The sequence below is a fragment of the Loa loa genome (assembly GCF_000183805.2).
Source record: "Loa loa unplaced genomic scaffold supercont3.201, whole genome shotgun sequence".
In the NCBI taxonomy this organism is placed as follows: Eukaryota; Metazoa; Nematoda; class Chromadorea; order Rhabditida; family Onchocercidae; genus Loa; species Loa loa.
The window spans coordinates 93,788-118,679 of record NW_018108381.1 but is presented as its reverse complement, the minus strand read 5'-3'; the positions used below and the strand labels follow the sequence as shown (position 1 = coordinate 118,679).

The following is a 24,892-nucleotide window of genomic DNA, read 5'->3' as shown; positions in this document are numbered from 1 at the left end:
TTTTGGACGTTTGTGTTTTCATAATTTGTTTGGTTTATTATTAAAGTGAAAGTAGAATTACTCTGTTCCATATCTCATCTGTCTTGTATTAAACGTTCAAATCGAACGACAAACCCGACTGAAATTGAGTTAGCTGTCTCACTAAAAACCCAACAAAACCAAAATACATTTATTAAACAATCAAATCAAATAGATATTTTTTAATTACATCCTCCAAACCTAAAATTTTCTCTTAGTCGGAAGTATTGGAGAAACCGAAATAGTTGTATCATAGAATTATTCATTCAAATAGTCATGTATCAACTATCTAATCTTCAAATTGTCTAGAAATGTTTCATGGTAACTAATTTGGAAAGGTTTTATCCTATGTACAAATCTTAGATACAGCTGTGAGAAAGCTGTACATCTGGTCAAACAATTTCTACTCAATTTCTTTTATAAAGAAAACTAATATGTAAATTTCCCTTGCAATTGTGAAAATACTGCCAATTTGTAATGATTGTTACGAAATTTCCCTTCACATATTCCTTATATTTATATAAAAAAATATATATATAAAAAAATATTATATAAAATTATATAAAAAAACATTCCTTATATTTATATAAAATAAATATAAACCATACGAAATTCTAACATCGATTCATTTTCAATTCTATCAGTCGACACTCTGCTTCATACAACACACTCTTCATATTTCTTCCAGTTCACTATGTTACTACCTACAAATTCTACAGGTATTATTCTGGACGTCATTCTACTGTGATTGGAATTATTTTGAACCTGTTTCTATTGTATTTGGTATCCGGACAACAATACCGGTATTCTGGTCATTTCTTTAAAATTTCTACAACTAACAAAACAAAATCCTTCATCTCCTTACTCTTTTTTCACGACAGACGACTCATCCAACATTTTTTTTCCATGCCATATTTTCAACACAAAAACTGGAATAAAAAAGGAGTGATCTCTGATGAGGAGATCCGTTGCTTTTGCGCATTTGCTTTTGCACCAGCTTTAATTGCCGGATTTTAAAAATCATCAACCTACTTAATTTTTCCCAGAAAACTTCTGGTCAAATCATCTCGCTACTGAACAATAGAATAACCACTGCTGCAGTCATCTTTCGAGTCCGCAACCGAATTCCGCAGGAGATGCACAGCTTAGAATCGCGGTAGTCCAGATATTTATTCAAAACTATCCTTCCTAGCTTTTGACTGGAACAGCTCTATTGTTCTTACTGAATTTCATTCGGAAATTATAAAAACACTGTGATCAAAATACTCTGGTGTTCTATGACGAATATAAGACGGAATAGGAAGCAAAGAGTTTTCTTTGTATTTTAAAGTGCTAAACATTTCCAAACTGTTTAGAGCTAGATTTTTATTTCCTAAAATTCGATTTCGTCTTGAGCAACAACACTTGAACATCCATAACATTTGTTCCAGAAGGCCCAAAAGTAATGTGCGACTTGCCATTATTGAATTTCTTCCAGAAATTATAAGAATCATTATTATTCAAATAATCATCAATCACTGTTTTCTTCCACTGTGATTCACGAATATATCGCATATCGTTACTAGTCAATATAGCTCCAGCCGCATCCGTTGGTCCATCTTGCCCATCGGTACCAGCACTCATCAATGCAAAATCCATCTTTTCCTGTCCAAAATCAAACTGCTCGAGCAGTTTTGAAAGTGCAGCAAGGACAATTTGTTGATTACGACCACCCTTACCGCTTCCTTTTATTGTTACCGTACATTCACCACCAAAGAGCAGAGCGATTTTGTCTTAAATAGCACAATTTACCACAATCTGAGATTTTTCGAACAGTTAGACCAATATTTCTTTAGTTCAATTAAGCAAATAAAGCTTTCTATGAAACTCGTTAGTGCATTGGTGTAGATCGGTATTTACCTCCAGATGGTGCTGCATTATTTGCTGATACTATGTTCGCATCCAGCAATGCCTGATTAAATGGTTTTCCTGCTAGTGCTGCACTAATGATATTGGCAAGTTGAGATCCAAATGAATTAGCATCTTCTTCAACAACACTGCTCACCACATGACACTGATAACCATCTTTCCTCAATACCTTACCAACACCTAATAGTGCAATTTTATTGTTTGAAACAATTGTATTGTAAACATCAACATCCTGAAAACGAAAGTAATTTGGTGTTAAAAACTTGTGCTTTCATAAGCTTCGTCATTTTGGGCGAAAAATTATTGAATAACTGTTCACACACAAAGAATAGGGAAAAAAGAATGATTGGTTGTTAAACCTTTTTCCAAGAGCTCATTAATTCTTACAAATCTAGGACTGAAATCGCAAGTTGATTTAAAAAAAATTCCCTAAAATGCTAAGAAGCAGAATTAACTTTTGTTTAAAACTGGAGATAAAATTCGTGATAGACAAGTGCTCACATGGACTGGGTTCATTTCATGAGGCTTGTGAAGTGCAGCCTGCACCGAACTTGGTATGGCATCCCAAGCATTCAGTTCCTTCAAAACTGTAATTGGATCAGGCTTATCTGGAGAAATTACAGTCGGACCACTGGCTATAAATTCCAATGGATCACCAACAATATCAGCAACGATAACAGCTAAAGTCTGCAAAAAAAAAGATGTCATTCCACATTGCATGTATGTGTCAGTAAATGAGTGATTGCAAGCAACCAAAAAATATTTCCCAAAGTGATGCTAATTGTAAAATGAAGGGTTACCTTGGCAGGATGCGCTATTTGAGCCAGTTTGCCACCTTTCAGTCGTGAAAGTGCTTTTCGAACAGTATTCACTTGTTTAATATTAGCCCCTCGAGAACTCATTGCATTTATGGTTTTCCGTTTATCATCAAGTGAAACAGCAGATATTGGGGCTGAGAGAAGTGCAGAACCACCACCTGAACCAACATTTGAAATCCCAAAATCCGTGAAAAACACAAACAACAGTCCGGAATTTCAAAAGATCTAAAAATTATTGAATTTATGACGGTCATATTTCTAAAAGAAAAGCTAAACCTTCAATTTACCCTGGTTTTATTATTGTCCATCACGTTTTATTCACATTATTTTACCTAATGAATGATCTGTTGACCTTTTAAGAAAAAGCCAATAAGACGGCGAAAAGAAAAACCTGAAATTAACACAAGGAAGATGTCATTTGGTGTTTGCAACCTCTCGGCCATTTCTTCAATCAGTCGAGCATTATTGCAGGCATCCTCATCCGGCAAATTGTTTGTTGCACCTTCCAGAAATTCCGTTCGTAAATTTATATGTTTTCTGACAAAAAGCTAAATTTGTTGAGATCAAGCGACAAATGAGATCGGCTCGTTGATGTGTTTTGTCCTATGGAATCAATCCTCATTAAATTTAGTTGGGATTCCTCCAAAGATCGCAAGTTACATTTCTCCTACCAACCATTTGGCACCTGCTAAAAATCAAAACGTACAATTTCTGGAGTGTGCCCCGTGGAACACTTGCAATACCCTCAATGATATGACCGTTTAATGCATCCTCCGCGCCACGTACCATATCCAAGGCAGCCTTACCGAAAGCGGCTAAATGAATATTGTGATTAACCTGATAAATCCGTTGTCCCACTTCGATACACCCATTTGTTAAGCAAAGAGTCTGAAATTTTTCAAATCCTGACTTTCTGAATTTCGAAATTTTAAAAGGTTCGTCAATATTACGGATGACTATCCGTTAGTTTAGCATTGAACCTAAAGAAATAACCTATCCGACTAAGACTTACGTCACGGACACGCTGATATGGTTGTGCAGCGTCAATTCCGGCTTGAAGTGCGTGAATACAAAGATCCCATAACTCATTCATGACAATACATGGGTCTATAAATAAACTTTTACTAAGATTAATGCTAAATCTAACAACAAGGAAATACAAATTTAGGAAGCATAACATTTTCAGTTCCAATAAATAGAGTATTCACATTAAAAGATAAATCATAAACCTGAGAAAGCACAGTACATGCAAGGATGTTTATAAAATAGTGAAAGTGAAATTAATTAGTTATTTCGAATGTGACAGCGTGGATTAGAAAATAAACCTATCCGAAAATCAAAAAGAAATTCAGTAAAAAGATAGAAGACGCTGTGCAGCTAAGCGGATAGTTTTTGTGGATACTGCTTTTGTCACACATCAACTCTGCTTTTCAGTTCCAACATCTACTTGTACGGTTGCTCTGAAGTAGTGTTCTCAACCGGTGGTCCGCCGAGGGATACTGGAAATTATGTTCCTCCTTTCTTACATTATAATATTACACTTAAGTTGAACTAACAGTTTTTGATTGAATTTTATTTTCAAATTACGAGAATTTATTTTTGAACCTTGCGATCCTTCCTACAAATACGAAAGCCAAAGTGGACCTTGGTCAAGAAAAGATTGGGAAGCACTACTCTGAATGTTATAAAATGACAAGCGGCGCAAAATACTTATGGATCATTTTTTTGTGGATTTTATGGATCATGGAAACAGGTAATTAAGTAACTTATATTAACTGCATTATTTACGCTAATATAACCATAAGCTATGTTGTTAGTTCTAAATTACTCGACTGCTTCATTGTATATACATATATATATATCTATCCACTTGCGTCAAACACGTCAATATAATAGCTATTCGCTAAATCTCAGTCAAGAGATAATGATCTTATCAACAATATATATGGGTAGAGCCTAATCATTAAATTTTACTTATCGTATTGTGTGCACTTTGACAAGCAAAATACACAAAAGCATTAGCTCAAATCATGTGATTTGGAAAATTCGAAAGCGTTAGATGTCATCATGTGGTACTGGATACGACAAAAAAACAATTTATATATTTATGCAGCTACCCTCATCTGCATTGAACATAACTGGCAGTTAGGTCGAAGGATATTCAAAGAGAAATTCTAATATTCAAATTCAAGTTTTCAATGATGATGAAGTCTGGAATACTGCAAACATTAAACATAATATACTACTGAGGTTACTGTCTCATTTCAGCTTAATTAGCGCAAAACTTGATCCCTGAATCAGTTCATGTATAATTTACACGATAAATTAGTTATCTCAAACGAACAGTGTAAATGAGAGAAATATTTTGAGGGCATGAAAGATTTGAAAAGAGCAAGTAGGAGAAAGATGTTGTGATCAAGCAAATGTGAATGCATTACAGCAAGAGTGGGAAAGAAAAAAATTGTCCAATGCTGATTTTTTCGGTAATTTGATAAGGACTGGATTGGAGTAGCCACCAAGGAAGTTTAGTGGGCAACAAGTGAAATAACAACAAAGTAACAATAAAAGTGACGATGGGAAAAACTGAGATGGGCACAAAGTCCATTCACAAAGGTAAAACTCAAAAAAAAGTCTGAAAGCGGGATTTAACGGGCCATTTCATCCCGCGGGATTGTTGCAAGTGGGTGGATTTCGGGGTGTTTCGTTAAGGTACAGCTATGAGTGGAATGGTTTGGGGTGACTCTGTGCGGTTTTAGGTTTCTTAAACAGGTTTTGTAGCCGCCCGGTATCGGTAAACTAGCGGACTGCTTTCCTGAGTTGCCTCATATAAATTGTTCATTAGTCATGGTAAACGAGTATTCCGAATCGTGTAGTATGTGGATATTTGGGAAGCTTTCGGAATGATTCTAATTTAAGACTAAACTGAAGGTTTTTTTTCTTGGGTTTACTTAAAATTAACGTAGGATCTAAAATATCTAAGTATTTAAAAAGGTAAGTGGAAAAACACTGGCTATTAAACAGTCTGTAAACTGTTGAAGTTTTTGTGAAACAACTATACATAAGGATTGATTTCATTAGGTAAGCATTGGGTAAGGTGCGAATGATTGGAATTCTTTTAGTGTGATTCACCTTAATTATTACTTCATTTAAGTCGCTTATATGATTCATTTGATTTCAACTTTATGGTGGCTCACATCAATTATTTAGAATTTAATACCTGGGGAAGGTTTAGTTGGATTTGATCTGGAAAATGTCAAAAAGCAGTGATCAGATCGTCTTGGAAAGACGGCTCAAACCGATATATGGTATGCTTGATTTGTAATATTACAAGTGGTGTGGTCAAATTTGAATTTTCCAAGTAATTCTCTAAATTTCTAAAACCTTTGTGGCGAAAACTGATTGTTTGAATAAAATGGCGATTATTTTACTATTTCGTTCAGAAAAATTAAAAATACGCACAATTCAGATGCAATTGATGCAGGAAGTAACAAAAAAGCAATGCAGGAAGCAGACAAAGTCTTGAAGAAACATCCCACTACTCACTGTGCCAAGGTATTCATTGTTTAATAGATTAATTGAGTGATTAGTTGGATGGAATAATTCGCAGTTAATGCATGCATCAGGACGAATAGCTTTATTTTGGTCAAGAGCGTAAATGGGTGAGGTGAATTGTCCACTTAGAAGATACCAACTCAAACCAACTTGTCCATCATATGATAGTGGACACTGTTGATGATTACTTCAGAAAAGCTATTTGTTTCATACACTCTTGAAGTGTTTTCTTGCTGCTCTACTTTTCTGTCCAGCCGAAAATTTTGTGCAGGAAACTAGTCGAAATTATTTTTGTACATGTGTTGATTTGCCCAAACATATGTAAATTTTTTAAAGGTTTTGAAAGCACTCGCTTTGATTCGTGCCGATCGTGTAAGTGAAGCATGGCCATTGATCGATGAAGTTGAATCAGTGAAAGATGATTTGGATGAAAATACTCTTCAAGCTCTGTGTCACTGTTTTAAGGTTTCAGTTAAGCTTATATGTTATCACTGTTATCATAAACCACGTTTATTCTTTCCCAATCGAAAGTTTGGAAATGATGTTTCATTTTAACAAAGTTTCATCTGCATTCGCTTCAAAGTATATTTTGATGGTTCTGGTTGCACTTGTAGTTAGCAAGTCGTTTGATATTTTCTGTTCGTGTAATTTCAGGAAGCTTATACACCTGAAAGAATATCTGTATTATACGAAAAGGTTTGTGCTCGTTATCCCAAAAACGAACAGTATCTGACTCATTTATTTATGAGTTATGTTCGTGTGCGAAATTATAAAAAGCAACAGAAAACAGCTTTGGCATTGTATAAAGAATTTCAGCGAAATCCGTACTATTTCTGGAATGTTATGAGTATTGTCATGCAGGTCAATTCATTTCTTCATTTAGCGCTTTACTATTTGAAAGAAAAAGGGCTCTTCTTTAATAATCGAATAGTGTATGTTATGATGTCCGATACTGTTTTGCATAATCTCTTTGATGGTAGTTGCAAAAGTCTTTTCATAGACTTTTTCATTGGTGTATTTAATCATCACAATTTGAACAAAGTTTGTTTGAAAATTGAACAAGCATCTGGTGTTTGGCACCAGTGTATTGGGGTTAAAAATTAGTCCTATAAGCCGATTTCGCGTATTTTAAAATTTAGAACCATATCAAAATACTTTGCTTTACCAGTAATTTACTACTTGTGCTTTTCCAGTAAAGCTTCAAGTAATTTAAATTAATTAAAGTTGCAGGCAATTACGGGGGATCAGAATCTTGCTCAGTCGACACTATACCCATTAGCCGAAAAAATGGTTACAAAAATGATCGAATCCAATTCAATACAAGCCGAGGCTGGTTTGTATTCCGACGTTTCTGATTTAGAATTTATTTTCGTACGAATATAACGTGAGATGGCTTAGTATAAATTGTGCTTAAGGCATTTGTTAGTCGTCTTTTTTTCGAGCTTGTGACGTGATGTAAATTTAGACGAATTTTTATCCTTTCGAATTTCAGAATGTGATTTGTATGTCCTTATTTTGGAAAATTCAGGGCAGTATGCGAAAGCTGCGCTCTTTCTTGAAGGTATATTCTTTACGTGTATACACCTATACGACCCGGTAGGCTCATCCATCTAAGAGAAGGGCAGTCTAAGAAAACCCATTTTCTTAGGAAGAAATGACTTCGCTATCACATCTCAGTTCCCTTGGTCCTGGCAGATGAATCTCAGAAGTAAAGGATGGAGATAGGATGGATGAAGCAGTAAAGGATAGTTTCCGTAAGCAGCGCGCTGTATCTCACCTAAAAAATCCACTACGCTAGTGGAAAAATATGTCCACATTTGTAGTGTTTGCAATAGGCATGGATTTATCCAAAAGGCTTTATCAAATCTTCGTTCGCGAAGCTTAGCCATGAAATTATACCCACAGTATTCAAATGCAATTTTTGCAATTTTTAAGTGCAATTCCAAATTTTTGTAGGGGTATGCCATCCTCATGGGATTTTTCTACCAGTTTGCAAAGACAATTAATGTGACATTGCAATTAAAATTGATATTAAAATTTAGTTCATTAAATTATCTTAATTTTCAAAATTTGTTGTATTTTAGCAGATAATTTGGCGCGTCGACATATAAAACAACCTGCGCAATTTTTGTTCCACAATATTTTAAGATTATATCAGCTGGAAGGCGATCATGGGACTGTTATTGAGCGAAGTATCAATGAATTAAAGAACAAGTCAGTTTTCATTTCTCATAAAAGAAGTATTTTTTAAAAAACAATTCTCAATAATTCGCAATACCCTTTTTTATATGAGAAATTCACTTATTTAATTTGCAGTCCTGACGATTGGTCACTGTGGATGTTTTTGTTTGATTCAACATTTGCATCTGTGAAGGGTATCGAAGAAGAGGAAGCAAGAAAAAGGTGCGGAGGATGACTGTTTTATTCAAACTATAGTTTCCAGGAGTCAGGGACACTTGAATTTCAGTTTTTTTTTTCAGGAAGCATTCAGATTGATAATTCTGCAGTATTTTTTTCAAGTTTACTAAGGTGACATTCATTTTTCAGATTGCTCAACAGAGTTATTGAACGGATTTTGTCACTGGTAGCGGAACCGTTAAATGAAATGCTGTTACGTGGACCATATCTTGCACGCTTGACATTTGTCAAGAAATTACTTGAAAATGAAATTGTAGCAAACGGTCTACTAGATACATTCAAACTTAGTAAGTTCCTTGTGCGGGAAAGAATTGGGCCTCATCAGCAGTTTGGTCTTTTGAACAGTTTTTATGGAATTATTAAACGGTATTTAGACATGCTTCAGTGGTTTCGAAAATTCTGTGATCGTAAGAGAAACCTATTGGTGATATTTTTTATAAGAGAAAATTACAGGTGATCCTCATGAGTATCTGTTTGAGTATATCCGTTTGTTTCACAGTAAGCCGTGCTGTTATGTTGATTTGAAGCCCTTTCTCTGCCTTATAAGGGATAATCAGATTGATGATTTTATGCAAAGAGTTTCGGATTTTATCAGTATGTTGAAGGAAGAACATAATCAAGAGGGAGGGAAAGTGAGTCTTTCTGCAAAACTATTAGATTCGCTATTTGTTTTCTAATTTGCTCTATTTACTTTATACAATGGTCAGTGAACGCACTAATAGAGAGGTGTTGGACAAAATGGATTCAATTTTTAAATTCATCATATTCAAAATTTTCGTTTTACAGACTACAAACGTGCACTGGGCTGACATTGTATATCAGCGTTTACGGCGAGGGTTAGGACTTCATGAGAAACTATCAGCAGTAGAAAGAAGAAGAGCTGTCACTTATATGGTCAAAATGATAGATTGCTGTTCGGATTGTGATCTTGCTGCAGCTGTATATGCTCATCTTGCTGCAAATTTGCTGTGGGACTTGTATGCTGATAACGGTAAATTCATTTATGCTTGATTTCAAATAAACAATCGCTACAATATTTTTGCCATTCGAAGCTAGCAAGTAAGTGAAGTGTTTCGAATACGAAAGGAATTTTCTTGTTTTTTAATAGTAATCTTTTATGTAGCATGCATTAGAATAAAATTAGGGATTGTGTATATTGCTGGTAGCTTATCAACTGTTTCGGGATATGTAAAACGCGGGGATTTTGAAACTTAAATCACGCGTTTGAGCGTTGATTTCTGCTGTATCCAAGTATTGTATTTTTATGGATTCTGTCTTTGGTGATCATATCTGGACTCACTGTCTTGCTACTGTGGATTTAAAATAAGGAAAATTTTCGATATTATATTTTATATAGTGAATTGAGCGTGATGAAATAGGGATCAACATCTTGAGCTAATGTTAGTTATCAAATAATACTGAACATTGTTGGTGCTAGTTTTAACTGAATTTATTTTCCAATATTTAGGAGATGCTGACGCATTATATGAGTTGATATTGCTGCTGGAGTGGGTTGTAAAAAATCACCCATCAGATCCGATCAGTGCTGTTGTTTTATGTAAAGCGTATTCTTCAATTGGTGTTACAACTCAAGTGCAAAGGTTTATGCGTGCTTTGGATATAAAATATATTCAAAGGGATACTTTAGGTTAATAAATTCATTTTATTTTCTCGGATAAAACGTCCTTCCTGGTTCTGATCTATATCTCTGAATCTTACTACCACAATCTCCCCAAAAAAAGAAAAAAATGGAAATCCAGGATAAAGACAAATGAAAGTATCATTACCGGAATAAAAGTACCGTTACTTGTTAAACACAAGGAATGACAATCATCATCTAATTTGATTACGGCTTTATTTCAGGATATCTTGTTTATGGTCTGTTAGAGCAATATGGTAAGTTTAATAGTGCTATAATTCATTATACGGAACTTGCCGCTTTCTTCGATCAAACAGAAAAGGAGGTTTGTTTTATATTTAGAATTGTTCAGTGTTTTTGTTTTTTATTTAGAATTTTTAAAGAATATAATATTTTAACCAAATTCTTGGATGCTTCACACAGTTCTGCAAATGTTTTGAAGTGAAAAACTAGAACTTTATATGCGAATTTTGACTCAACAGTTGAGAATTGATAACTGTCCTTCAATTGAAGTGCTTATTTTATGTTAGAGGGCTGGTTATTTCCTGGGCAGTTAAGTTTTTGCTGCTTTTTTTCAAATTTTTTTTTGGTTACAGGTGTCGGAATGTTTAACTACTGCTTACAAAAATGGTAGTTTTTTGCAAGTGCCACGACTGGTTGAATTCCTCAATAAAATCAGCAAATCGTTCATTGCTGTCGGTGTTGATATACAGACCCGAGCATTGAGTGCATGTTTTGCAGTCGATAAAGTTCAACTTGTTGTTGATACTATGTACGGCGATGAGGAACCGATTGGTCAGTTTTCTTTGACAATTATTTTAATAGCTGTAGCACTTGCTTGTGATGATTCTCTGGTAATGAAATAGTCACAAGAAGCAACTGCTACCGTTATTAAAATTTAACACATGGTATCTTATTTTTTGAAATTTGTGAAGGGATTATTTTTCAGTAATCCATTTATAATTCCCTCTCCCCTCCCAAAAAAAAAAGATGCCATATCTTAAAGTTCACTAAAGCTCACTGCACGAATCTTCTTCCATGACTACGCTATAAATTTAGTTAAATGTTGTCCCACCCTTTGTGCTTATTAATGGTTGAATGGCTGACTAAGAAATATAGAAGAAATAAGGGAAAGATATTTGTAAAAAGTGAAGACGCAGTATTGGAGACAACTGTTCGATAATAATTACATAATAACTAGGTAAATAATTCTTTCTTTAATCAACGGTAATTTTTCAACAGTAATTAAAAAAAGATTACTGAAACATTTCAGATTTTCTTGGGCTTGAAGACAATCGTGATTTCGGTGTTATACCATCGTTTGATGCTATCAGAGAACAGCAAAGGCTTAACGAAATGAAGCAGCGTACATATCATGAACAAGTCGGGCTTTATTTTTTAAAATTTATTTGGTTTTTTATATTTCTTTATAAAATTTCGTAAAATTTATGATGTACCAATAAGTACGAACTGATGTTTTCCAGTGTGACGCAATGAAATTAAGCCATTTGCTAATGAAATCAATAGCGGCTGTAGGCCATTCTAAATGTACGCGAAAGAATTTGTCCATTTTTCTGGATCAACTTAAGAAGCATGTCGAACATTGCAAGCAAACATATAAGGAGGATGAGACTTTGGTGAGATTATTAAAAACGTTCCGATAAATCACTTTGGGTCTTCTGGATTCCCAGTAGGAAATTTTACAATGCTTTTTTTTAACAATATTTCCACGCTTTTTTCCCAATACCGTAGCATTATGAACGATGTTGACGTATTACCTTCTTACATATTTTCAAATACAAACTTTGTAATTTTGAAATGTGGTGTGCGATTTTTATATGTCATCATTTTCTTTCTTAACTAAGAAAACGTGATTTCAGCCCAGTTTGTTACAGTCTCCTCCACCAGTACATTTAAGTGAATTGATAAATACGCCAAAAATGGATTTGTTGATGCTTTTATTAAAATCAGCTTCAAATGTGGTGGAATGTTCAGAACACATAGTTTCATCTAATGTAAGTTAACTCTTTAGGGAAATGTATCAGCTTAGTTAAATAGTTCAGGTTTTCTTTTCGAAGATTTTTAGATGAATGTTCGTGGTTTGTCAGAATGAATCTAGTAATTACTGTATTAGATGATGTGAAAATTAAGATTTATAAAGGTGATAGAGCAACTTTGGTCACAAATTAAGCACGGAACTGGAGTTATTCTCCATACGGTGAGGTATGTGACAAGAATGAACGACTGTAATTTGTGATGACGATTGAAAAAAATGTATTCTTGCTTTTTTTATTACATAAACCATATTTCCGGCGAAGCTCTTCTTTGCATTGTTTTATTTCATAATAAAAAATTAAACATATATATTCAAGATTATTGAACATCTTCATGAGGAAAAATTGCTTCAGTGTTTGCCAGATGTTGCCGAAGTTGAAGATTTAGTTATTGGTAGGTTGCTGCTAGTTTTGAATTCAATTTTTCTGCTTATTTTGAAAGTTAATCTAAACCATCGATTAATTTGGTTAGTTATAATGTTTTTACTCTTCATGATTTGGATGGATTAAGGATCAAAAGTTTTTCGTTTGTTAAGAAAAATAGGGTCCAAAGATTTTAGGCTTAAAACGAATTGTGCTTAAAGACCTCTACTCTTTCGGTCGGATGTCACAGTTATATCCCGAACAATCGTCATTTAGTTTAGTTTAATACTGGCCGAGAAACCCTAAATTTCTAAATTTGGATTTCTAATATTGCAGAAAATTTTATCCTTTAATGAAATTTATAATGAGAATTAATCTCTTTTTCCAGCTGTCGTTGCGTCGGATGTTACTACGGGTGCACTTTGTTTCCACTTAACATTACGACACTGCAGCATGGTGCTACAAGTTCTTTCATTTGCGCAGCTAATTGTAAAATTATTGGAAATGGTTCTGGATAATATTTTTGCATTTTCACTGAGTCAGGGAGCTAGGAAGAGTAACTGCTCGAAGGTGAGTTGTGTTGCAAATTTCAAACTATGTAATAACTTTTTATTTTGAAATAGTTCATTTGGTAAACTAGTCCTGAATTTCCTTATAAATGATTACACCGACCAGCATAAGTTTTCGTTTTTGACGTATTTTTTCAAGTGATTTCAGATCAGAGTGTATTTGGTTGTGTCTTGTAACAGTAGAAAACTTTTTGCTCCGAGAGCTTTGAAATTTAATGTTTTTTTGACTGAAGGATTGAAAGGTATACTGTGTTTTTTTGACACTGTCAGGTTAATATGAGATTTCTCCTACTTTCTCTTCCATACATCTTCATTGTTCTCTTCCAGAATCAAAGGAAAAATGTTGTACTGAATAGGTTGCATGAAGTACGGACAATGATTAATAAAGGTGTCACATCAATAAATACTCAGCTATCTGATGTTCATAAACTGCTCAAAAGTGATGATCTCATTCCAGAAATTAGTAACGATTATGATAAGGTAGGCATTTCAGAAATTTTCGTTCCGATATATCCTTTGCAGGCAACTGTAAGGAGTGACTTTTAGAAGTTCAATTTTGCTTGATAGGTTGCACATCATTACACTGCATTGCTTTGGGTTGCAGCAAGGTTTGCTGAGATATACTGTCGTGGTAGTGCAATGAATTTGAAGCTGAATTCATTCTTCGATTATTTTTTAGGCAGTATACATTATATTGCTCAAGCAACAAGCCCAAGTCGACTCATCTATTGTTGCCTCATATACGGATTCCATTATGGATATGCAAAGAACCGTAAAACGTATGCTAAGTCAGTCACAAGCTTGATGTTTTAGAGTTAAATTACTGTTTTTATACTGTTGTTTGTAAATATCACGCTCTCCCGGCATCACTACCCTCTTCTGCTATTTTTTAGCAGTGATTAATTTGTATTTTAGATGTGTAATGCGTCACGTCGTTTTAATGAAGAAAATTTAATTTAAACATTCAAACACTGCGACAAATTCCTCTGAGATAAGGCAGAAAACGTAATGCGTTTTACCTCATTTCAGTCTTGTAATTAAAAAAATGAGTCGGCACGAACTAGTCCCCAAAAAAATCAAATTTTTTATTGGAATCATTTTCATTGTTATCCTATAAAATTAATAGACATTTGTGTTAATTTTTGAGTAGTGATGAATTTTTGAGGAAATTATGGTGAAAAAACTTTTGGGCGACGTTACTCAGACACTACTTTCCCAAAATATGCACAAATTGTTCAAGACTCTATCTTACCACCTAACCTCACTGTTGTGGTTCGTATATCGGATGGTTTACTTATTATCAAATTATCTGGCATTTCATGTTCGATTTGTCCACATTAAGTTTACGCACGGAACTGGAATATAGATCGAACATAAAATCCTAAAGTGCCACATTATACTAAGCCAAAGCACTGTTCAAGATGCGAATAACCGACACCAATAATGAGTTCAGTTCGCACTAGTCTAAGATCTAAGATCCTCAGAATTAAGAACACAATCTCCAGAGTGAATGGAGTTGAAAACTACCCTATTTTCTCGCAGTATGCACCATTTTTTGGCGATAAATTTATTATAAACAGAAAAATATACACGAACAAATGTATGTACAGAAGGTATGAAATCACTAGTTAACTGTTTTGAGTCATATCGCGCATGTTAGGTTTGTAACGGATATTTTGTGCCTTTAATTCTTGAACAATATGAGATGGTAAAGTACCGGACACCGAAACTGCGTAAATCCCTTTTACCTAAAATGGTTTGTAATCCGAAGAGTTTTGGAAAAAGATAAAATAACTGACCGCGCACAAAAATACTAGAATTGTTTCAATGGCAATGGCTTACTTTGCGGTTGATTTTTTGCCATTTGCATACCCACGACTCTTCCGGTACCGTCGCAGCTATCATTCCATCAAAATTTGAACTGCAATTAGGTGCTTTTGCAGGGTCAAAAAAATTCTGCTTTTGAGAAACCAAGCTATATATTTGCCATAATTTGGCTTCTATCTAATAACTTCGAACTCCCCGAGTTTATTCTCCTAATTACAATCTCAAAAGTTAGTGTTAGCTTAATCCCTGAATTTTGTTGTATAAGTATGGATTACTATGGTAACACCGAATGCTATGTAAAAAATGTTTCACGAGGTTTGTGAAGGTATCGTCTACTACACTCGTCAATGACACTTCAAATACAATTTTGCACTTATTCCTAGTTTCGGTTCAGAAGTTGCAAATTTTGATGCTCAAATTTTGAATCAAGCATATCCCAACAAGAAACAGAGTGAACCTTCACCCAGGGTTAAGAGCTAAGATACTTCAGACCTTGCTTTATAACTAAATGTGATCATGTAAGGGTTGAGGCGGTAAAATCTGCATCGATATGCGATAAGTGTATAATGAAAACAAGTGCAGGACAGCTATCCTTTGAAAGTTTTGAAGGATCTTAACTAATCACAAAATGATTTACCTGGTACATTCACTAACTTTCTCTTCGTCACCTTTCATCCCCAAATATCTTTCACAATTATCACAACCATCCAATTCAAATTGCTCAACACTCTTTATCATTGAACATAGTAAGCAAGCTCGTAAATTACGCAAATCACGAGGTATACTTTCCACAGACATTCTGAAAACTGCAATCAATTAAATCGCGTAAAGTACAGACTCCCTCCGGCAGAAAATAATTCAACCCCTTTACCATCTGCATTTGACAGCATCATTATCATCATGTCTAAATCGATCTACAAAGACTTGGTAGCCGTTATATTTTTCAAAGAATCTCTCACTCCACCAATTTCATGCCATTCAAAAAAGAACTTTATAACCCTCAAAGGATTTTACATTCCATAGAATTTTACAATCCTACCTTACCTATGCTTTTATAAAAATACGGGATAGGTACTCATCGCACAGAGCATTAAACATATTGCCATATAAAAAACACAAAACGTCATGATCTCTGTTCCTGTTTTATACCGAATAAAGTAAAAAATATACCAAAGAAAACAAATGGTTATTAACGACTTTACGAAAAGGAATTAATAGGAAAAAGATGTTTTCTTTTACAACGTCTCTTCTTTTTAAATATAAATATGAAATTAAAATAAAAATTTACGACAACAATTAAGAGCGGTAAAAAGTATCATTTGCATAACAGATCCAAAGAAAAAAGAAGGGGTGTATAGGATAATACTGCCAATTTCGTTATACCACTAAAAATAGTATGAAAATTAGTTCTTCACTTACAACACATGAGTGTAAGAGACGAACCTTTACCTCAGTTCTTTCAAAGACTTTTAATGATTGCCCACCTAGAACAGGCTTACCTTGTTCCTAATACAGAAATCTATTAAATTTGATTCTTGCCCCTTCTAAGATATATTAATGAGGTCAAGAGAGTTCTGTGCTTTTCAATATTCGAAATGGAGAATATGATCAATACAATCCAGAGAAAATTGCCGGATGCACAGTTACCAAGGAAATTTGACAAGATCGGAAATGCCATGAATTATATCCGATATGCAACAACGTCTCAGTAACATGAGAAGAATGCACAATAAGTGGTTACTGCAAAAAAAAAAAAAACGAACAGATATACCAAAATCTATCAGATGATCAAAAGTATAGTGATGAATATCACAGTACAAGTTTCTATCTCTAATTTCCATGGAAAAGATTTTCATTCGGATATCCAGCTGAAATTTCGAAAATAATATTTTGATCAAAAATGGATCAAAACGAAAACAACACTTTAGCTTCAGCAATTTTTGGTTTAAGTTCAGAAAATATCTTCTGGTGCGTCGAGATCTTTGTATGTGACCGGTTCACGTGGATCACGGCGTCCACTTCCCGATGACTCCCAATATCGGGATGTCCCGCCACGTTCGTAGCTTCGGCCACCATACGAGCTAGCATACCGCCCACCACTGCTCCCACCAGTATTACGCTCATAACCACCACGACGATCACGATCACCATAAGATGATGAGTTACCAACAGCCCCACTCGCCCGACCTCGCTCACCATCATAGTCTGAAAACTGAGCAGAATAACAGAAATACGGATTATCTGTCCCTATTTCCATTTCTAAATTACGAAAAACAAGGAATTAAAATATATTCTAGTTAGCAGCATACCTATGGTTCAAGAAATCTGAAATTTAAAGATTTCAAACTTCTAAACTTTTTTACTTTAAAAAAAAAAAAACTACCACGTTCACGTTCACGCCGTTCTTCTCGTGGTGGAGGTACTTGCGGACTCGTTTGAACAGGTTTGACCTCCAAATTTTGCGGTCGTTTCGGGTCAGTCAAATAATTGTTAAAATAAACTACCTGCAAAGAAACTACTCAAACAGAAAAGTTCTAATTCTTAATGGATATGTGTGGTTGTCAATTCCAAAATTATAAAGGATGGTACAATAGAGAGATCCGAAGAATACTAGTCAAAGGTGTTAATCGGAATCAATAAAAACAAACCTCTTGTCTAACTTGATCCAATTTCTCTCCATGCTTAGTCGTAAGATGCTTTCGTATGAATTCGGGTCCTTTAAATTTTTTTCCCGACAATGGACATAACCATTTATCTTTGGCTAATTCAACACAATTAGCTGTGATAAATGATTCCACTTCCCTTTAAAACAATTTTTCAAAGAAGGACCATGAAAACTTCAGACAGCTAAAGTTTCAAAATACTACGGCATGTATTGGCAAAACTAAGCTCTTTAATAAAATATGCTATGGTAATTTTTCCAGGTCAAAACTACTTTTTTAGAGTCACATCCACAGCTAGTTGGTATTTGGAAATATAAAATTTATGGAAGGAAAAACATGAGATTTTTGGAAAGGAAAATATCCTCACTTTTGGGTATCTTTCCTACCCAAACTGTCCAATTCCGATTCACTTAAAGAAGTTTCACTCATCAGAGCTGTTTCTATCCGATTATTAAATCCAGTAATGAAATCAGTAACGAATTTCTGCGCAACCAACGTTCTACCGTTTTCATCAGTCCCCCACTGTGTTGTAGATGGTGGCGCCCCACGGACATGCATCATTCCGCATCTGAAACCTAGTAAGGTTGGATAAACGTTGCATGCAAGATTACGCAAATGATCTAGAAGAGTTATTCAGAGGATTAAACGATCAACAATTCAGTCAATTTTATAAAGGTGGCTCTTTCCCCATCTATAATGTCGAAAACAAAGCCAAACTGAAAAATAACCTGCCTGGCAAATGTTTATCTAAGACAGCGTATATGTATTGCCGATGTCAAATAATAAAAATCAAGATAAACCTGTTTGGCATTACATCCTCATTAGGATATTCGCCATGATTATAGAAATCAATGGAATGTACAATACGGAGATAAGTTATGATTCGATCAAGTCTCGCGATCAAAGCATCATCACGTTGAAATGGAACTTTTTGGTCTTCTTCAATGATACCTTCTGTAATTAAATATTTCCTATTTTTATTACTCTTGGTTATGTAATTCCCTTATAACTTTTATTACTTTTACTTAAACGGTTATACACAAAAATAAAACACATACCTAACTATGATAGCAGAGCTAAAGTTCGGATATCATTACGTATGAATATTTGCAAAAAAATAGAAGCTCCAAAATATTTCATTAACAACTTGGACAGTATTCATTTCTGTATTCCAGCAGACAAAATATTTACCACTTGAAATGCCCAGTAATTCTTCCTCCTCAGCACTTGCTTCTTCAATGAGAAAATCAGTAAGATTCTTTAGCAATGGATTCTGACTTTGTGCTACAACATCCAGTTCAAAGCTGCTTTGACGCTCTTCTTGATTTTCTGATTGATAGATACCAATCTGAAAAATGAAGACTAAGATATAAAAATCTTTTTAATGACACTTTACTAACATTCGCCAGTCCCTTATGAAATTCAAACTGAGAGGACAGAAACACACTTCATTATAATAAAATTTTCGTGAAAGGCTCTATGAAAATGTAACAAAACCCTACCTTTTTATCATATAGAGCAGTGAGCTTGGCTGCTTGTCGCAAATCATTTTGAGCGACCTGTTTATGCCCGGTTATACCATTTACGGATCGCACACGACGGGCTATATCTCGATTTATCACTGCACCAAGGTCACACTCTTTTATCTGCATGTGAAATATTAAAGTTTTATAAAAACAACCTTTGATGCGTTTCTTGAATTTTAGAATGTTATAAGATGTGGCAAACAAGACTCCAACTTTGCCCAAGATCATTTAAAAGAAAATAACAATGTTACTGGCTTTTGTGTTACCCAGTAAAACTATTAACATGTGATCATTTTCTCCTTTCAACAAATTCAAATTGAAAAAAAAAAATTAGGAAATAACTAACGCGGACGCTATTCAAATTCCAACAGATTTCTTTGATATTGACATCGCGTCTGAATGTTACCCAGCCACGTCGATAGAATTTCCGATCAGGTACTGGATCCGCAAGACCAACCCGCAAAAATCCAGGAAATCGTTTGCATGCCTACAAATGCTTTGTTGGATGCTAAAATTTTAATGATTTCTGGAAAATTCCATGTGAAAAAATCCATCTATTTATTCATACAAAGACATTCACAAACTGTACCGCAAACTGAGAGAAAAGAAACCGTTTCAATTTCTTCTATGGTAATATTCGGTGCAACATTGCGAAGGAAAATGCTCGAAGTTTTATGCAACAACATTTTCTTTTTTTGCCGACCTATCTCCTCTTCATTTTTAACACTTTCTTCATTTCCAGCTACAATTTAAGAGAATTCAGGATATTTTTCTTGGCGACCAACGAATAACAAAAATTCAGGGACGAATAATGATAAAATTCCTGCAGGAGAAAAATCGGAATGTCAATAACATACGACAGCAGTGAAGCTTCAGTAATTAAAAAAGTTGAGTGAATTTAAAATTAAATCTCGAACAAGCGAACAAGTTAAAAAGGAATCTTTAGTTTACTAAACCCTTCGTTTTTAAATCTATAGTTATATGTAAGACAAAAAAATACCATTTTTGCACTGTTTCTCTTTTTCATCATCAGAATCACTTATAGCACCATCATCATTAGGATTTTCCCCACCTTTCTCCTGCTTCGACTTGTTCTCTTCTCCATTGATTTCAGCAACCTTTTTCTTTGTTTCACTGAAAGAAAAAAGAAGTGGACAATTTCGCCACTAAACGCAATAACTCGAAATTCAAACAGGAATAATTTGATACAAAAAATCCTTCACGACTGCTAAAAGTTATACAACGATACTTTCGACGTAACTAAAATTGCCAATTATGATAGGTCCAGCCTTCTGAAAGTAAGCGAAAGCTATTATCTCTCTTACCGACAGAAATGTTTTTGGAATATTCGCTAAATTTCGTAACCAATTTAAAGTTTCTTCTTTTTTTTACAGGAGACAAAAACGCACCTTTTCAGCTTTTTCAACTCCAAAACCGATTCATCGTCAATTTTCTCATTTTTCAAAGCTGCTACATCATCTTCCGTGCCACCTTCCAATTTGACAACCACTGAAATGGCTTTACGAAACCTAGGTACAACAGATGATCAAACAAAAGCAAATCCACTCACAACTTTCAAAATCTTAGCGTTAAAATTTCAAAAAATAATACTAACATGTATCCATGACACGTATAATTTCTGGTGCATAATCATAATCAATTTGCAACTTATCGATGCATCCTTCGTCATAAAGATTTTGGAAAATTTCCAGTCGACGCAATACATTTTCCTTTTGCTCAGTTTTTCGCCTACCACTATCTTCCGGATGATATTTTAGACGGAACCTATAAAATAATTTTCTAGAACTTAAATCCAGAAATCAAAATATATTTTCTTGTGCCAAGTTCAATAATGCAATAACCAACTGAATGCGACATTATCATGACAACATATTGTACGCGAAACCGCAATTTGTACCAAAAATACTTTACTTTTCCCATCTTCCACTTCCAAACATATTAATTTACTTATTTCTACCATCTATCTCATGGAACCCTTATTTTGGAATATTCAAATAAATTTGAGAAGCGTGTTGCTGACGATCCAAGCAGTGTGTGGCTGGTTAACTGTCGAGAAGTAAAACGAATTTTGAGATGAGAAGTTGTGGTCAGCAAGTGAATGAAATGAATCGTTTGAAGATAGAAGATAATGATGTTAAGTTGAATATTTCGTAGATGTGATGTTGATGTTACTGATGATTGTGCGACGGAGAACAATTCCGAATTATTGAGCGACGTAAATGACGTTTAAATGATGATGACTGCCGCGGCATACAGCGCCTCTGGTCAGCCAAATTTTCACAGTATTTACCGATGCCCTTCTTACCAAACCAAAGATATTAACTTACAGTAAAGTACTGACAACCACAAAAGTGTAGCAGTCATTTTCCAATAAGTTAGCTTCCATAAGCATACAAAGTATCAATGGACTCTCCAGCAGCGTCATCTCATACACAAAAGATCTATGTAAGCCTCAGAAATACATAACGTTTGAAAAACTACATGGGATGCTTCTAAGCTTCACGTTCCTTGTCGGTAACGAGAAGTTATTACAGCATACTCCATGGTGATACAGGTTTGACTACTCTGTAAAATATAAACGATGGAGAGGGCTTAAAGATTACCAGAAAAAGTGTTTAGCCTTTAAGAGTTTGCAGCTTTGCGAAGTGCAGCTCTACACTCACAATAATTCTGGCCCAAAGCGTATCCTTTAGAAGGCTTCAAAAATTCATTTTGCTGAACTAAAGCTACTTACATAGAAAGAAAAAATTGGGAAATCAAGAAATTCCTTCTGCCTTACTCCTGCTTCTAAAATTTCAAGCCGAAAAACTATTAAAAAAGTACGGCAGAAGTAAGAGCGAAGAGTTCAAGAACTTACCGTTAGCAAAATAACCCATTAATAAAAAATACTTCTGCAAGATGAGCTTGTCATAGGAAATCCTTCCTTGAATTAAGCAAAAACAATACAAATACAAAATTAGTAAAAGAACGAAGGAATTAGTAGATACGGCATCTGTGCCATCACCCACCACTCTTCATCCTTATGTGCCAGAAAGAACTTGTGCAGCTCTTGTCGTTTAAATTCCAGCTTATATTCTGAATATTTAGCAATTGCTTCTTCATCGGTTATCGAATCATCCTGTGTTGCAAGGAATTTTTTGAACGTCATCATTACCGGCGCTGGTTCTTCCTCCGCAGATGTTTTCATCACAGGATCATACGTGTCGGACGCACTGCTAAATTATTCGTTTAGAAACGACGATTTGAATTTATAATTTTGGATGTGAACGGAACATGAGATTCATTATTGCACTGTATCCAACAATACCACCCGGTGCAGAAGTAGCAACGGTTGCATAATGTGGAGATGTGGAAAGCTATATTCAAATTCAGGAAAGTGGAGAAAGACTCCTAACGCTCTAACACCAATCTCACGGCAACCGAATGCCTTATCAAAGGCGGAACTGATGCACAGGAGGAAAGGATAATCCTGCGATCAGTTGCGCATCACTAAGTATGCACATCAAGCATAGCAGTACGTTAGGCATTAATGAAACCTGTTTTTACATTTGCATCAATATTTGGCTTACTCAATTCGGCTACGCTTCATGCTGGATACATAATCATCACGACGCGATGAAGAGCGTTTCATCGATGAGCCATTCGTGTAATCACCTCGCTGATACGTATTACTTCCACCACCGCCACCACCACCACTACCGCCACCACGTCTAAAGAAAGACCGTATAATTTTTGGGTTTATAATGATTTGCTCAACCGAAGAGATTCAAGTTTTTATATAGCTATTTATGGTAAAATAATATTATCCAAGTTTTACCGTCTTTTCATATGACGACGTCAAAAAATGTCAACAAATACAAACTTTGCATAAATTAATACTGGGAAGAGGAATGAAGCAGAGAGTAAGCGAACTACTTCTCTTACATAATTCTCGGATTTTTAAAACTTCTGGGTTTTCGTACTTTACTGTTTTACTACCATCCAAACATTACCTATCATAATCGTAGTCGCGTCGTGTCCGGTCAGGATAATCATTGCGTTCACGTGCGAATTTATCACGTCCACCACGTCTATGGTATTCATCATCACTATCACCCATTACTCCACTTTTGCTGGCTATATTTTAACTGAAATATAACAAAATCCTGCACTATCTATCGATTCATCTATTCCTTACTGGAACTCGTAGTGTGATGTTTCTATTACAAGATCCGTAGACAGATGCTTGTAGCAACTAGTTCACTTAGACATGCCAATGTTAATGCTTTCTGAATTTAGTTCCAGAAAAATATTGTACTTTTCTTTCTCACTGTCTAGTAACTGCTCTTAATACACATCTCAATAAGCTATAGGTTTTTGGTTACGTTTTTGTCACATAATACAATGATGAGCAAAGAAGATATAGATAAAACAAGTAACAAAGTAAAAGTATGGAATGAAACCTATGAAATGAAAAAAGTATGGTATGAAATAAAAAAAAGAATGTAGCATGAAATAAAATAAAAAAAGTATGAAATGAAAAAAGTATGGAATGAAACCTAAATTAAGTTCAAATTTATTTTTACATAAATAAAATCCCCACAGCTTCACAGAAATATGCAAAAAGGAAAGTATAAAAAGAAGTATGGGGAGGAATACATTGAAAGGAATGAAGATGAATGACTAAATACGTAAATGACGAAAACACACGGGACAAATACCACACTACGTGGAAAACAGAGGGGAAGAGTCAGAAGTCCGACCTATCCTTATCGTGGTGGAACTCACCAGCGAATCGTTGCAGCGTAAAACCCTTTTACTTGTACCTCTTGTAGCTACCTAGTTCTTTTTCCGGACAAGATGCATATGACTTCATGGTGAACTTACACGTGAAACGCGCAGAACTCTGCATTGCATACGTGAGTCTTGTTGACGGGTGAAAAAAATGAGAAGGCATCAACTGATAAATTAGTTATCGGAATGAAAAAATGGGAAGCAAAAAAAAGCAAGATACACCTTACTTTGAAAAGATTTCATGAAAGGCTGTCTGGATACAGGAGAGCTATGAAAGAGGTTACATAAGTACGAAGCCAAAATGAAGGACATGTCGAGAAAGTGGAATGACAAGAGTCGAGTGAGCAATGGGATAGTATAGGACGAATCACGTAATAAGAAATAGCGTGACGCAAGTCACGCGACCCTAAAGTTGTGTAAAAAAGACTAGAATTGGATACAAGAGATATTTGCGCGTTCGAGAACAAATTCAGTGAAATCAAAACACAATGAAAAACTATAAATTGAAATAATCAGCAATGCTGGAACGTCTTCTTTACGTTTTTGAAAGCTAAATTTATCGCAGCCCATGCACGGTCCGTTGAAGCTTAACATGCTGACGCGATATTGACGTAGAAAGAGGTGAGTGACGTAAACGCGCGCATATTATTCACTAAAATAACGGTACTATCGATTTCCTTATTATCCACAAATGCTGTATCCAAGATTTTACCAACTTATTATTTCTTTAAAATTGTAACTCT

General features: G+C 34.9%; 5 protein-coding genes across 5 annotated transcripts in view; 2 read left to right on the top strand and 3 right to left on the bottom strand.

Annotated features, from left to right (window-relative positions):
• Positions 1 to 1,374: 1,374 nt before the first annotated feature.
• On the bottom strand, positions 1,375 to 3,837 carry LOAG_04255 (MOFRL family protein; the record flags this gene model as incomplete). Its single annotated transcript, XM_003139792.2, has 7 exons — positions 1,375 to 1,790; positions 1,918 to 2,158; positions 2,428 to 2,613; positions 2,727 to 2,902; positions 3,136 to 3,281; positions 3,451 to 3,632; positions 3,757 to 3,837. The coding sequence occupies 7 exons, from the start codon at positions 3,835 to 3,837 to the stop codon at positions 1,384 to 1,386; spliced, it is 1,419 nt and encodes a 472-aa protein (XP_003139840.1). The 3' UTR covers positions 1,375 to 1,383.
• Positions 3,838 to 5,946: 2,109 nt separating this feature from the next.
• On the top strand, positions 5,947 to 14,287 carry LOAG_04254 (hypothetical protein). The gene is made up of 21 exons (XM_003139791.2): positions 5,947 to 6,049; positions 6,211 to 6,296; positions 6,633 to 6,761; positions 6,951 to 7,157; positions 7,527 to 7,629; positions 7,789 to 7,857; positions 8,381 to 8,510; positions 8,613 to 8,699; positions 8,844 to 9,001; positions 9,168 to 9,346; positions 9,501 to 9,705; positions 10,183 to 10,362; positions 10,578 to 10,678; positions 10,950 to 11,148; positions 11,627 to 11,736; positions 11,838 to 11,990; positions 12,234 to 12,368; positions 12,726 to 12,801; positions 13,159 to 13,340; positions 13,667 to 13,819; positions 14,019 to 14,287. Exons 1-21 carry the CDS (start codon positions 5,995 to 5,997, stop codon positions 14,142 to 14,144), a joined length of 2,823 nt encoding a protein of 940 aa, XP_003139839.1. The 5' UTR covers positions 5,947 to 5,994; the 3' UTR covers positions 14,145 to 14,287.
• A 608-nt stretch (positions 14,288 to 14,895) lies between these two features.
• On the bottom strand, positions 14,896 to 16,065 carry LOAG_04253 (transcription elongation factor SPT4). Its single transcript, XM_003139790.2, has 3 exons — positions 15,804 to 16,065; positions 15,182 to 15,260; positions 14,896 to 15,087 (listed from the first exon to the last, which is right to left on the bottom strand). The coding sequence occupies exons 1-3, from the start codon at positions 15,962 to 15,964 to the stop codon at positions 14,968 to 14,970; spliced, it is 360 nt and encodes a 119-aa protein (XP_003139838.1). The 5' UTR covers positions 15,965 to 16,065; the 3' UTR covers positions 14,896 to 14,967.
• A 550-nt stretch (positions 16,066 to 16,615) lies between these two features.
• Positions 16,616 to 23,509, bottom strand: LOAG_04252 (hypothetical protein). The gene is made up of 15 exons (XM_020446549.1): positions 23,369 to 23,509; positions 22,946 to 23,086; positions 22,385 to 22,588; positions 20,971 to 21,140; positions 20,765 to 20,864; positions 20,356 to 20,489; positions 19,967 to 20,097; positions 19,702 to 19,842; positions 19,332 to 19,475; positions 19,021 to 19,177; positions 18,630 to 18,783; positions 18,197 to 18,397; positions 17,815 to 17,968; positions 17,550 to 17,670; positions 16,616 to 17,371 (listed from the first exon to the last, which is right to left on the bottom strand). Exons 1-15 carry the CDS (start codon positions 23,473 to 23,475, stop codon positions 17,118 to 17,120), a joined length of 2,313 nt encoding a protein of 770 aa, XP_020303127.1. The 5' UTR covers positions 23,476 to 23,509; the 3' UTR covers positions 16,616 to 17,117.
• A 1,071-nt stretch (positions 23,510 to 24,580) lies between these two features.
• LOAG_07781 (Def8 protein) overlaps positions 24,581 to 24,892 on the top strand; it is a 4,275-nt gene continuing 3,963 nt past the window's right edge. The window contains exon 1 of the mRNA XM_020447536.1: positions 24,581 to 24,770. The gene's annotated coding sequence lies outside the window, so the exon portion shown is untranslated. The remainder of the gene's footprint in view (positions 24,771 to 24,892) is intronic.